At 35.1% G+C, this 15,672-nt stretch overlaps 1 protein-coding gene across 1 annotated transcript in view; it reads right to left on the bottom strand.

The window, feature by feature from the left end:
• Nucleotides 1-15,672, bottom strand: part of jph1a (junctophilin 1a) — a 40,754-nt gene that overhangs the window by 14,103 nt on the left and 10,979 nt on the right. Inside the window, exon 3 of the mRNA XM_052596232.1 lies at nucleotides 302-420. Coding sequence (XP_052452192.1) covers nucleotides 302-420 — 119 coding nt within the window. The remainder of the gene's footprint in view (nucleotides 1-301; nucleotides 421-15,672) is intronic.

Genomic DNA, 15,672 nt, shown 5'->3' with positions numbered 1-15,672 from the left:
GTAAATTGCTGGTTTATTGATACAAAGTAATAGTTAAAGGTTTGTTAATAGCGAGAAACCTTAAAATAAAATGTGACCAAAAACCTTGATCAACTTGATTAGCAAGGGAAAAATTCCTGTCTTTCTGTACTGTTCCCTCAGCAGAGCTCCACTGATCTAGGTTTATGTGAAGCTAAGTATCTGTTGCGAGGAATGTAAGTGAAGATGTGTGGTTATAATCTGGTGGCTTTCATCAGGAGTATTTAAGTCTTATATTAAGGGTGTGTATTGGGGAAAGTAAAACTTTTCTTCTGTATCTTACCTGGTTGATGGAAGCTTGGAGATAATTCACGAGCCACAGCTCTGGCTAAGTCTGATTCCTGACATGATGCAAGTGCGGCCTGGTCTGCTGCTTCACTCTTAGTCCTTGCGTGGGATGTCCTGTACACACAATACAGAGAAAGTTATAGCATACATAATATTTTTTTTTACAGCAATTGAGGATGCATTAATGTATATATTGATGTGGGCTGCCTTTAATGTAGGGAGGGGAAGGAGGAAGAGGGGATCTGTGTGTATCTGCACAATAGTCTGTATAAAACACATGTGTGTTCAATGCATGTATCTATATTTAGAATGGAGGATTCCTCTGCCTAAATAGTACTATGGGGTGTTCTGATCTCCTGTTTTTGTCAAATCCAAATCCTGATTTTACAAATGGATGGGGACAAAGCATTTAATCCAGTCAGAGAGCACAGAGCAGAAAAAACATCCCACATACATGGCAAGAAAGCAAAGACATAAAAAAAAAAAAAGAAAAACGAAAAAACATTTTTAATAATACAATTTTTTTTTCTTTAATGCTGTAGGACTGGGAAGTGATGGTATATATATATATATATATATATATATATATATATATATATATGTGTGTGTGTGTGTGTGTGTGTGTGCGTGTGTGTGTGTGTGTGTGTGTATTTAGTGTCACTTCCCAGTCCTACAACATTTAAGAAAACTATGCTGTACTGGAAAAATGTAAGGTCTGCATTTTAATCTTATATATACATATAAATATTAGATAAAAATATAATATTTAACTTATTTGAATTTTAACTGAAATACTGTAAAATAACAAATATTTACGATACAAAAAGCTACACATTTTAAATATTTTAAATATCAGTAATATAAAATACTAATACACACACACACACACATATTACTTTTTAATATAATTATTTTAATTATTTACAGTACAAAGTACATTTTCAAATACAAAAATATTACAACATTAAACCAGTAAAGCATTTTTTTGCATACAATATTTATAACATTTTGTATTTATACCATATTTAATTAATTGTATTAATTTTTATATTTCCATAATGCACTTATTCAAATAATATTAAATATAAAATGTTAATACAATAAAATTTGAAAATTAATCAATACAATTAATCATGTCTTGTTATGCTTGGTAGGGACATGCCTAAGGAAGTAAAAAATGGGGAAAAAATAGTTTATTGCTGTGCACAGCATGTGACTTTGTTGATATTTGAAACTCTGGAAACAAATAAGATTAGTAAGGTCTATTTTTCAAGAGCAAAAGCAAAAGACTGATTCTAAAGGGTGTGAATCTAAAGTAAACTGGCCTCTGGGTCGCCTTAATGAAGCCTGCATCATACTGAAACACAAGCTTATGGACAGGAATCAAGAGTCGACCTGCTTCTCAAATCCCTTTAAAACCCCCGACGTGATGCAAGATTGAGTCTATGCAGCGTATGCATTAGGCATCAGGATTTTTCCCATCAGTTCAGGGATATTACTATAACTATTATGCAACCTAGCATCAAAAGCACAAGATAAACAGTCTAAAATGCAGCGGATTATTCCAAATTGGTGCTTCAGCTAGACCGACCTCCAAATACGCGTCAAAACAAGACGCATCAACAGAATCTCTAAGTGCTTTGCATAGAAATTAAAGCTTTTAGCTCCCTATAAAGTATCAATCAGCTATTTCCTGTAGCCATGATGAATTAAGATGTTTATAGCTTCGTTAAACCATTCTTAGACAAAGTGGACGTCTGTTTAAATCATTAACCATATTTGAAATGCAAGAGGCCAGATGCTTTGGGACAGTCTGGCTGCCAGTGCAAAAAATAGCAAAAAGACAAAGAGGAACTTTCTGCCCAGCTTCAGATTCTGACACATATGGGCCTCTATTCCAATAGTCACATAATAAAGATCATTGTAGAATCCTCACACAGAAGCGTGCAAAGATGTGATGAAGTGTGAGGTTATGAGTTCTAGACGCATCTATTTGGGGAATAAGACAGACTAAGGTTATGGAGGCCAGTCTTTGAGCTCCTTTTATAACCTCAAAACCCACCATAAGACTATATGAACAAATAATTAATACTTCCATTCAGCAAGGATGCATTGAACTGATCAAAAAAAAAAAAAAAAAAGATTAAATATAAAAATATAAGTATAAAGTAGCACAACTGGTTTGAACATTAAGTTAATAATAAGAAATGTTGACTGAGGAGCAAATCAGCATATTAGAATGATTTCTGAAGGATCAAGTGAAAACTGACAATGATGTTTTTTTTATTGACAGTTATTTCCTTGCATTTATAATTTGATGTGCTGCATTATTTAGCTCATTGCATCCTCCTGTGGCCTTGGAAAATAAGCCAAAATTTTAACCTATTTAATATTTATATAAAACATTAGAAATTAGATATTTGTAAAACAAATTATTTTGTTTAAATGTAAAAAAAAAAAATATATATATATATATATATATATATATATATATATATATATATATATATATATATATATATATATATATAGACACACACACACACAATAAATACAGATTTTTGTTAAAAATACAAAAACGAAAATACCTAGATATATAGGGTTTAGGGTTTGTTTAAGGGTTTATAGGGTTTAGGGTTATTTTAAGGACACCTTAAAATAAAGTGTTACCAAATTTTAAACTGTAAACACATTTCACTAAATTACTGTATTTTTACTGTATTTTTGATCAAATAAATGCAGCATCGATGAACATAAGAAACAAATTAAGGGGAAAAATATATACGTTTGAATGGTAGTTTAAAGTGGAGTCCAAAAGTCTGACACCACTACACTGTAAACCCTGATAAGTTCACAGAACTCAAAAAATATTTTGTAACAGATTACACAAAAACATTTAAGTGATGTTTTTAAATGTTTAAGTTTACATAAACTTAAAAAATTTAATTCCAGTTGCCTTAAATTATCTCAGAGTTATCTTAAATAATTATATTTCTGAACTTATAATTAGGGAGTAATTCACTCATAATTTTATCTATTTTTCAACTCCTATAATGTGGGAAATACACTCAAAATTAGGCTTTTGCTGTCCATCCTCAGTCTAACCACAGGCTCTACTCTTCACCACAACGGTAACACTACAAATCCAACATAACATAAACCTTTGTAAAATCTAATATAACACAACATTTATGTATTAACTTATGTCCCTCTATGTTAATCTTGTGTAAAAACACACAAAATAACACTTAATTTCTAAATTTATTTTCCTTGTTTTCTGATGCAAAGCATGCTGGGAACTAGAAAACACAATCATTTTAAGTTCACCTCACTACAACAAATTTTTGAGTTATCAGAACTTATTTAACTTAAGTCCAATGAACTTTCTTTATTATTTGAGTGCAATTAACTAATTTCATTTGATTAATTTCACTGTTCGGTTTTACAGTGTAGTAAAAATGCTTCTGTATCATATTTTCCTCATCAACATATATTAATATATTCATTTCAGAATGCTTTTGTATATGTTATTAAGAAACTTAATGCTTGTCTGTTTTACATTTTATAAAAAAATATACAAAATTCATTATTGTTTATAATTAATATTGCTTATATTATTTACTATATTTTATTATTTGCCAATTTAAATCCCATATTTTCAGTGTGGTCTCAGAGGTTTAGACTCAGTTGCACATTAACTGTACTAAAGCATGCAAAGCATTATAAAATAAAAGAGAATAACAATTTAAAATCTCTATCTGTTTCTTATACTGCATCTCTTCAAAATGCATCGGTCTCTCTGTGTACCTACTTCAAGACCTCGGGTATTTAAAACCCCATCTTTGCACCCCTCTAATTTTAATGGTGCACTTGAATTTCACCCCCTCTCTGTGACCTCCTTTCAGGCCAGGCCCAAGACAAATGTTTTACTATGTGCCTGCGGGATTGGCTGGTCCCCCCTCAGGCCATTGGCCCACATTGAGAAGAGCTAGCATGGCTGATCTGAGATCAGTTTTGCAAGTTTTCATATGATGGTTAAGAAGAGGATTCTGGTAGCAAAGGCTGCCTCCAGATCACAGCAAAAGGTCCATTTCCACCCAGAGCTATTTGTGGAATCTCTGATACATTTGCTGACACCGTTTTGCTGTGAGCCGGTGCTGGCAATTGGTATGTGCCTGCCTCTCTCTCTCTCTCTCTCTGTGACCTTCTCCCTCCCACATTTCCTCAGTTATACAGAAGATATTTGCATTTTATTCAACAAGCCAAAATCTTCCCTCCAAGATGTTTACATGCTACACAGACATAAATCAAACTCTAGTTCTTAGTGATGAATCATAACAAAGACCTGTATTGAGTATTGAGCATTTGAATAACTAATAAGAGGGAGATTTTGGTTAACAAATCCCTTTAGGCTATGAAAAGGGCTGATGAAGCACTGGATAAACAGTACCTAAAAGGGATAGTTCACCCAAATATAAAAAACATGCAATTACTTACTCATCCTCCTCAAGTAGTTCCAAACCTGTATGATTTTTGTCTTCTATGTAAAACAAAATGACAAACTGAAGTCTTCACACATGTCTTTTCCATACAGTATATTGTGCACACATCTGATACTTTTGCCACGAAGGACAAAAGGGCTCAATAAAAGTATCCTAACTATGCTCTATTGTTCAAAAGTATAGGGCCAATAAGATACAGCAAAGACTAATATAAAAAATAAATATATATAAATATATATATTAGGGCTGGGCGATATGGCTTAAAAAAAATCTCAGATTTTTTCACACCAAACCCGATTTTAGATTTTAATCGATTTTTTTTTTTCTATTTAAAAACAAACTACAACCGACAAAGAAATTGCTCAAAACAAATGTACTCTTTATTTTATTCTGATTTTCACGTATGCAGTTTAATCTAAATTTCCCCTTTGTGCATAAGTGTAACAGGAAACAAGCCTCAAAACATGCTTGTAAACGAGATGGCAGGCACTGCCATTGTAAACAGTGAAAATGTAGCTTATCATTTTTTTAATAACTTACAGTGACACAATCACCTTCAAAATAAATTAAAATATAAATAAAAAATAAAATTGTGTGTCCCTCTTTGATCAAAAAAAACTTTTGGTTAGATAAATGTAACCAAAATGACAAAATTAGATCGATTACAAAAATACATACTTGTCACAGTGGTATTCATAAAGTGCTAACAAAACTTTAAACTCATTAGCGTTAACATTACAGAAAGGTCTGATTTACGCACTGTTACAACAGTCATTGTTTTTTTCTTTTTACATTTGACATTTGAGTTCATGATTTTAATGTTGTTGTTTTTTGTGGCACACTAGACAGACTGTTGGTCTTTGAATAATCTCATCTGGTCTCCCTAACGCTAGTGAAGTATAACCACACCTAGAACGTTTTGCTCTCTCCGCCATCGTCACTCTTTATTATTTAGCGGGAGTTTTCGTTCTGTTATTCGTGTGTGTGCGCCGCGCTCGTTCTTGTTGTGTGTGTGTGTGTGTGTGTGTGTGACTGACAGACAGCCTCTGCAGCGCGCATGACAGATTTCGCAGATCTCACAGACAAATGACTTAATATGATCGCACATTAGAAATGTTTGGTGAGATAAAATGTGCACGATAACATTATTAAGGAAAATACAGAGTACATATTTTTTTCCCCCTCCAGTACAGAAAGCAGAACCGATAGCGTCAGATCTTACTGATACTACGGTCTTTCATAATTTAGCCCCGGGGCCAGTTTAATACAGGTGTCCTGACATTTTACGCGCACATCAATATCGCTTCCTTTGTCTCATGCTAAACAACGATATTTAATGTATCTGCATTACTGTAAGGGTAGGTTTAGGGTTGGGGTAGGTGTAGACTAAAAACGCAATCTAAGTGGTAGAAAATAATATTTATTGTTGGTTTCCTGTGACTGTATCCCTTTTAGCTACAACCGCGAATACAACACATAATTACTGTATTTGCAGTACTGTAAAGGGGGTCGCACACCGGACGAGAAGCGCAGCGCCGCGTCGCGTCGCGCCACGTCTTTAAAATTCGAACACATTATTCTCTATGTGAGTACACACACCGGCGGCGCCATTCGGCGTCTGTCCGCGGCGCCCAGCTACGACTCAGAACGCTGTTCAAATTTCTGCTGCGCCACAGAGCGCCATCCGCATAGTTTTATATTAAAAAACCCAGATGTTATAAACTGAAACTGAAATTAAAGTACAGCACACTTGTTTCATTCAAATAAAACATTACAAAGTGTTTGGTTACGTTTTCAGCAGCACAGTTGCCTAGACAACAGATACAACAAAACAATAACAGACTTATTATAATAACACAGATTCTTTTCATTAATTAACGTTAAAAACTCAGCTTTTATCAATTAAAATCATATATTTAAAATTAAAATAATAGATGAAGTTAAAACTCTCCCATCTTGCTGCGAAATTGAGCTCACGGATATAGAATGTGCGCGTCCAGTGTGCGATACCTCGAGTTGTCCTACATGTGGCGCGACGCGACGCGGCGCTTCTCGTCCGGTGTGCGACCGCCTTAAGGGTATGATTAGGGTTGTGGTAGGTGTAGACGTTAATTAGAGTTGGGGTACTCGAACTTGGACTCGGACTCGAGTCCAATTTTGAATGAACTCGTACTTGTCACGCTCTCGGGTGAATTTGTACTCGGACTTGACACGAACTTGAACATTTTGGACTCGGAAAATATTCTGAGTACAGTCGAGTCCGCGTCATTTGTAACAATAAAACCAGCATAAAATTGAAATGAGAAATTAGATTAGATTCAATAAACTGGTTGAAAGAAAAAAAAGGGTTCACTGGTTCTTTTACGCTCGTCATTGGTGATGACGTAATGGCGTCAAGTCTATCAAACATTCAAATATATAAAGTCAGAAATCATAACTTCAGTCAGTTAAAAACATCATAATCATGAAAAGTAGACAATTAAGTTTTGCAACAACGCACCCAAATACAGTAACAGCAATAATGTGCATATGAGGATTTAAGTCTTGAAGATATAAAGTAAATAAATTAGGTGTAATCAGTGCAGAAACCATGATCCACTTACTATACGTAATCCATTGCGATGTATTTGTTATTAAATGAACTTACGTTTCACCAGATTGCCCTTCATTCAAGCCCTCGGTTTACCCGCGCTCATTAGCACAGAATCAGTTCAGAATCAATCACCAAAAGAATCAGTTCGGCTCAGATGCTCTGTGAGTCCGTCGGCTTCACGCTGAATAACGCATTGCAGTAGCTCCCATAGTCAGCTGCTCGGTTCTCGAATTGGACGCGTCCGAAAGAAACGGTTTTCGGTTCAGTGTACTGATGATCTGAAAACCAATGCAACCGGATCTTGACTCGAGAACGAGAATCACTCTAACCGGCACGTGCTGTAGTTCAGTTTCATCAGCTGCTCTACTCGTGTTCATGTTCTGTTTACTACAAACTCAATTTGTGAATGTGTCATCATTAACTATAAATACAGTACAGATATTTCATATATCATCCCTTATTCCTATTAAACAGAGTCTTTTGAGTCTTAATTATTGTCCAACTTCCCTGAAAACCCCTTTGGCCTATACATAATCTACAATATACAGATTAGAAACATGCAAAAAAAAAAAAGATAGATAGATATAGATATAGTTATTTTAATCACACTTTCCGATGTACTGGAGGACAATATAGTGTGATACAATAATAAAACAGGTTCATTTGTATTTTCATGCATTTGTAATACAATAAAACCTTTGAAAGATAGATATAGATATAGTTATTTTAATCACACTTTCCGATGTACTGGAGGACAATATAGTGTGATACAATAATAAAACAGGTTCATTTGTATTTTCATGCATTTGTAATACAATAAAACCTTTGAAACCTTTTTTGATAGGAAATTGGTTCTGTTGACATAAAATAAAAATGTTCAATGGCAATGACTAGATGGTAACAGTGGTATTTTTTAATACATTTTTATATTTCCACTGGTTTAATGGGTTGAAAGGTTAAAATGTTAATAGAATGTAAAAATTTACAATACCAATTTATAATCTTTTTTAATTTGATTACTTTCTGGACTCGGGCGGACTCGACTCAGACTCGGCCTTTAAGAACTTGGACTTGAGTCCAACTCGGCCCCTTTTGGACTCGGACTCGGACTTGATGTTTAAGGACTTGGTCTTGACTCGTACTCGACAAAGGTGGACTCGGACCCAACTCAAACGTTAACCATAACTTTACAGTAGCATTTTTCGTTGTGGAATTGTACTACCCACTGTTTTAGTGGGAGGTAGGAAAATCTGACAGCGTAGGACAAATCGACAGAACACCGGGTTTCGGTACCCATCCCTACTGTTTAAGATGCTGGAATAAATTTGTTGTGCTGCTACCTTTTGTAGCAACGGCTTTTAAACACACTTTGCAATGTGGCTTTATTTGTTCTGTGTCTAACACTAAAAAAGCAAACCAATTCCGAACAACGGATGAAACGGTGCTTTTCTTTGGAACGAGCTCTGCGCTGTTAACTGTCATGTTGTCTGTGTGCGGCTGTAAGGAAAGCGGGGAGAGGGCAAGCCCACTCTGAACTACGGAAGCCTAAGGGGAGAGCCGGTGGTGGAAGTTAAAGAGAAAACCGATTTTCTTTAAAACAAACCAAAGTGTTTGGAATGAACTTAGGTTGAGTAAATGATGAAATAATTATTATTGCTATCAGAGAACTTTTAGCATTTTGAAACTGCATTACAATACAAGAAAAATGCATTAAGCACATAGAGAGGAATACACTACAAATAATCAGTCAGATATTTAAATGTGGTGTTTAGCATGGTTTAAATCGTATACAATTAGCACAATGCTTTTACATACATGCAATGTCTAATGCCAGACTGCCAGCAGGTGGGAATGTGGTATTACGCAGACATAATTAATGCCTTGCTAAAATAAACAACAAAACATAATCATTTATCCAAGCTGTGTTGATTTGCAAATGAGTTAAGGAACTAAATGGTATGCTGAGCATAGGCACGTCAATGCACATAAACATTGATGACAAAAATAGAGTTGGCAGTTGTAATCACTAAGATCTTAATGCTTTGATATTCTGTTAGTCTTACTGATTTTAGGTTAAAGGGATATTTCACCCAAAAATCAAAATTATGTCATTAATAACTTCCTCATGACGTTCCAAACCCGTAAGACCTGTTTATCTTCGGAACACAGTTTAAGATATTTTAGATTTAGTCCGAGAGCTCTCAGTCCCTCCATTGAAACTGTGTGTACGGTCTACTGTCCATGCCCAGAAAGGTAAGAAAAACATCATCAAAGTATGTGACATCAGAGGGTCAGTTAGAATTTTTTGAAGCATTGAAAATACATTTTGGTCCAAAAATAGCAAAAACTACTAACTGACCCTGGACTGAACTGGACTACTTTGATGATGTTTTTCTTACCTTTCTGGACATGGACAGTATACCGTACACACAGCTTCAATGGAGGGACTGAGATCTCTCGGACTAAATCTAAAATATCTTAAACTGTGTTCCGAAGATAAACGGAGGTCAAACGGGTTTGGAACGACATGAGGGTGAGTTATTAATGACATAATTTAGATTTTTGGGTGAACTAACCCTTTAAGTTGCAAGTTGCTAAATTCAATCTAGATAAAGCAGACCCTAAATTTCTCTAGTATAAAATGAGAAAAGACTTGGGAAGAAATGCAGGCACTAGCATTGAAAAATAAATAAAAAACAAAGCTGTGCTTTACACTTGAAAAAAAAACAGATAGTTGGCACAACAAAAGAAAAAACACACTCTTGACATCACCGCATGGATGTACTCCAAGGTTTTTCTATATTGATCATCTTTCAACATTTGCAGTGGGTTTAGTATAATAATTTATGCCAATAAACTTTCTTGGTGTAGGCATACTTTGGTGAGCAAAAATAGGATAAAAAAAGTGTGATCAGCCTAAAGAATCACACATTCCACCTCATCCAACTTGTCACTCAAATTCTGATACAGGGGTGGAATAAATTTGCACATTTCAGAATTTCTGTCAAGGCTGAAATAAAAAAAGAAACCTGATTTTCAATACTCAGGTTATTGAGATGTTCAATGCATCAATAAACCAAAAAGTCTAAGGAGACACCATCCTTTTAGCATCCATTACTTAAACACAGACAGATGCTTGGCAGAATCAGCTTTGATTAAATAGAAAATACCCAGTCCATTGGCATTTCTGCCTGGATTTGCTTTTTTATCTCTTTTTGACATAGTTTGAGTCGAAGAGTCATTGACTATTTCAAGTATTCCAGATATCACCTGCTCACAATCATCCTGGATTCTTGTGTGATATCAAAGCCAAAGAGCCACATTTACTCAAAGCAAACCTCATCTGATATTCTGTGTGTTAATATGAGAAAGCAGAAGTAGCTTACGGTTATAATTTTTGACATCTTTAGAATCTTTAGAACATGTAGTCTTTGAAAACACTGCCCATAACAAATATTCACATGCCAAAATCAAAGGAACTGCACGACAGATCTCAGATCAGTGTGAAAAGTATTGCTTTCATGCCTCACAGGCTGCTGTCCTGAGTCGACCCAAGGCATTTCAGCACATCGCTTTACAAAATGCCTCCACTAAACTGAGCATTACTTGAGCTCCATTTTTTGATAAATACTTAATACTCTTCAGTTTCATCACAAACATAATGCATGAGCTATGTTCTGAATAGCAAAATACCATACTGTGCTTTTGCTACTGCAGTGTATAGTATGTATACTTTACATAGTTTGCAAATTTCCTGTATGGACAGAATAACCCAGATGAGCTACAATATTTGCCAAAAGGAGCATAGTTTGCTGGTTGGAATACTGTACTGCACAATGCAGTGAGCTTGACTTGACCTTCCATTTCAATGTGATGAACCAGAAGTAATGTCAGTCACAACATGAATATCTTTCCTTCATCTTGACTCATTCTGTTGGACTGCAGACCACGGCAAAAGCCAACACAGATCAACACCGTTTGTCACGCACAACTACTGATGTATAATGCTGTGTAGTATAATAAATAAAAAGACACTTGTTCTTTGCCTTTTTTTATTTTATATAAGAAAGTATAACATTAAAATATATTAAAGTGCACATAAACACAAAATTCGAGTACACATGGAGGTATTGGTTCTAGCAGACCAATAATTGCGCTTGCGGTACTGGTCCACGTAAAACTGAGGCGTTGTTAGATTTTTAGAGAGGAGCACGTCAGACTATGGTGTAGGCTACAGTTTAGGATATGTATCAATGCGTAGGCTACGGCATAGGTTCAACGTTAGGTTATTTAGAGAGTTAAATGACTTGGTACCAGCTGATTGGTTCTTGCTGCATATGCAGCAAATAAGTGAAGTGAAAGTGACATACAGCCAAGTATGGTGACCCATACTCAGAATTCGTACTCTGCGATTAACTCATCCAAAGTGCGCACACAAACACGCAGCGAACACACACACACACACACACACACACACACACTCACACACTGTGTATACACACCCAGAGCAGTGGGCAGCCATTTATGCTGTGGCACCTGTGGAGCAGTTGGGGATTTGCTCAAAGGGCACCTAAGTCATGGTATTGCCAGCACGAGACTCGAACCCACAACCCTAGGGTCATTACTGCCTTACCGCCTTACATTTATATGGCTGGCTAGCATTCACTTGAGATTTCTGCAGCACGCTTTCAGAGTTTCTCTGAAACTCAACAGCTAGATAAGTAAACGGTCCTTAATCTGATTTCAGTGCATTATTGCGTTCGTCAGATTTACATTTTTAAACTAGAAAACATACGAGTTTTAAAACTATGTGCAGGTTGTAAAACCATGTGCAAATTAAAATTCTGGATGCCGAAACTGAAAATGCTTTGTAATGATTATTTATTATTTTATTAAATAATACAAAGTAATTTTGTAAGACTTTTTAATTTAACAAAATTTCAATGATACTGAATAAAAAAAAAAAACAACAACAACAAAAAAAAAACACATCTTACTTTTTTATAGGGCTGTAGCTTTCGAATATTTTAGTAATCGAGTATTCTACCAAAATATTATGTCGATTAATCGAGTATTCGGATAAAATGTGTTTTTGCTTAATTCAAGTGCAATATTAATATGCAAGAGAAAATAAGACTCCTGGGTCTCTTAAAATGAACAACTAAGTTTCCTTTATTAGAATTTTTTTTATTTATTTTTTAAATGCATAGAATGCAATGCATACATCAAAAATAAACAATTAATTATTACCCACTGTTTCTCTGTCTGTACTTGTACTGTGAACAATGACAATAAAGTTGACAGATGAATTAAGTACATTTAAGTGCCATTCAGTTGGGGTTTTAAATAAAGCATTTTCTGAGATGCACATTAAACATTAAAAACATAAAACATTCATTTAATTTATCTTTTAATCATTGAAAATTAATCACAAAATCTTTTTGTTAAACAAAGGGGATTTACTATTAAAAATAAAACATGGAAGACATTTTCTGTGATTAAACCTTAAAAATAATATTTAAAAAAACAATGTTTGATTTTCTTTAGTAGTAGGCTATGTACATTCTGCTGAACAATAGTAATACATCTCTGGCAAATACTTGTCTAAAACAGGACTTTTATTTTGACGGGTTGACGTACCTTTACAGTTCTGTGTATGTGATGTGACGCTAGTTTTACTCAAATCAAACAGTCAAATGCTCATGAAGTGACTGTCAGAGCAGTTCTGGAGATGTTGTTAATGTGTTCACATCCTTTAGTGAGACAGCAGATGCTGAAATCACCGGAGCGTCACGCACACTTCAGTGTGTGTGATTAAGGAAATTCCGTGCCATTCTGCGTTAAACTGTAAATTCAGTTTTTATGACTGGATTCCGCGATTCCCTCCACATTTTCTATTATGAATCTCGGAAATCATAGGGCCCTAGTTGTGGTATGCAGGCTCTATCTTGCAATGGACACACGCCACGACGTTCTCTTTACGTTTGCCCGCATCCTCAAATCAAAACACTGCTGACTCCTTGCAGTATGAGATTTCGGACGCAGGGCTTGTGTCTCCTTCCACTTGGGTGGGTGACTTAAACACGTTGTGTCACATTAAAACAATCATTGCGAAAGAACCTGACGTGAGATTTAAAATAAATTAAAAGAGGCTTATACTTTTTAATGAAAGTAACACAATAAAATTGGACAGAATTTATATTAAAGGGTTAGTTCACCGAAAAATGTAAATTATGTCATTAAAGGGGGGGTGAAATGCTCCTTTTCACTCAATATCCTGTTAATCTTGAGTACCTATAGAGTAGTACTGCATCCTTCATAACTCCAAAAAGTCTTTATTTTTATTATATTTATAAGAGAAAGATAGTCTGTACTGATTTTTACCGGAAAAACACGAGCGCCTAGAGGTGTGACGTGTGGGCGGAGCTAAAGAATCACGAACACGAGTAGGCTTTTGAGTTGAGAGTAAACAACATGCGATGTTGTCATCAAACTGCACTTTCCACATGTACAGCTTAAAAAAAAAAAAAAGAAAAAAGACGACATAAAGTGGAACTTAGTCATTTTCCAAAACCGCTAAGCAAATATATACAGTTTCAGTACATACCACATAGAGACGTCGTTGCTGATGCTGCTCTTGTTAAATTTCAGCCTCTGGATCTGATTCTGGATCATAAATATACGCTGAATCTGACTGTTAGCCATGGTTTGTTTTGGATGTTTTTTTCCTCACGGTAATGACACAGCTTCCAAAGCTCTCAACACAAAAGCCTACTGGCGCTCGTGATTCTTTAGCTCCGCCCACACGCCACGCCTCCAGGCGCTCATGTATTTCCGGGGAAAATCGGTACAGACTATCTTTCTCTTATGAATATAATAAAACTAAAGACTTTTTGGAGTTATGAAGGATGCAGTACTACTCTATAGGTACTCAAGATTAACAGGATATTGAGTGAAAACAAGCATTTCACCCCCCCTTTAAATATTGTCATTATTAAGAGGATTTGGCATTTCCAATTAATGTAGGCATGTTATTTTCTGGCTATTATTATGAAGTTACTTTTATTATTAAATTAATATTACAATTAATATGCTTCACAACAATTTCATAGCACACCACCAAAAAACTGACACGCTGTGACTCACAGCCTGTGAGGAAAACACACACAAAAAAATAGGCTATTAGCTTAGGCTACTCCTCACTGAAAATGTTTTAAAAATGTATTTTAAAACCATTCTATTATTGCCTATAATTAATTATAGGCCTATAGCCTAAATAAAATTGTTACACTTCAGTAACACTTTATCAATGAAGCAAAAGAGCAGCTTTATTTTATGCACCAATTTCCAAAAACAACCTGTTCAACATGAAATACGTTTCTTCTCATTGTTTTCACTATGTTCGGGCCATAAGAGAGACATAATAAATTAAACCAGTTATATATACCACATATTAGGAGATTCATCTCTCGTTGTCTCTGACATCTCTGATGTCATCAGATGCCGAAATCACAGTTCGTTTTTACTTCCACTATCATAGTGAAAGACGTTCAGTGGCATAAGTTTGACTTGCACAAAGTTTGCACATTGCTTTTATGATATCCACTTAACGGTTTAAAACAGAAGTAGCCTATTTCCAATATTGCAATGTAAAACCCGCATTACAACCCGAATACTCGTAGAAAACTCTTCCTGTAATAACACGCTGAAACATGGCAAATAAACTTTTTTATTACGGTAATATTCTCTTTATAATATTATGTTTATGACATTCCCAATCCCAGTTATACTGTAGTTATTAATGTTGTGCATTGCTATTGTGCAGCTGCATGTGCTGAAACTGAAGAGTTGAATGAACACCGGTAAACATAATATAATAAAGTGCTCCCAGCTTATACAACACAGGGAAATGCATCATATATTCAGATATTTATACAACATAAATATTACAACTTATATATGTAAAAAAAGACCAAATGCACAAATGAACTCGAACTAAGTTATGTACTAATAAGAATGTGTAACTTCTCTTGTGGATGCGCTCTTGGCTTTTCCCGGAACAACGCGCTGAAACACGGAAACCAAACTGAAAAAATCATAACGTTTTATAATAATGTTAACTGTGCTAGTCGTGTGGATCTGTTGTGGATGCACTTTTCCCTTAACAACGCGCTAAAACACGGGCGAACAAAGATTCCATTACATTATTTTACGGTAACTAATAATCTCATTATAATATGACAGTCTTGCCCTGCACGTTGCAGTTTGTTG

This window comes from Carassius gibelio, chromosome B24 (assembly GCF_023724105.1).
Source record: "Carassius gibelio isolate Cgi1373 ecotype wild population from Czech Republic chromosome B24, carGib1.2-hapl.c, whole genome shotgun sequence".
Lineage (NCBI taxonomy): Eukaryota > Metazoa > Chordata > Actinopteri > Cypriniformes > Cyprinidae > Carassius > Carassius gibelio.
Note: the sequence above shows the minus strand (reverse complement) of the source record. Positions and strands in the feature narration are given on the sequence as shown.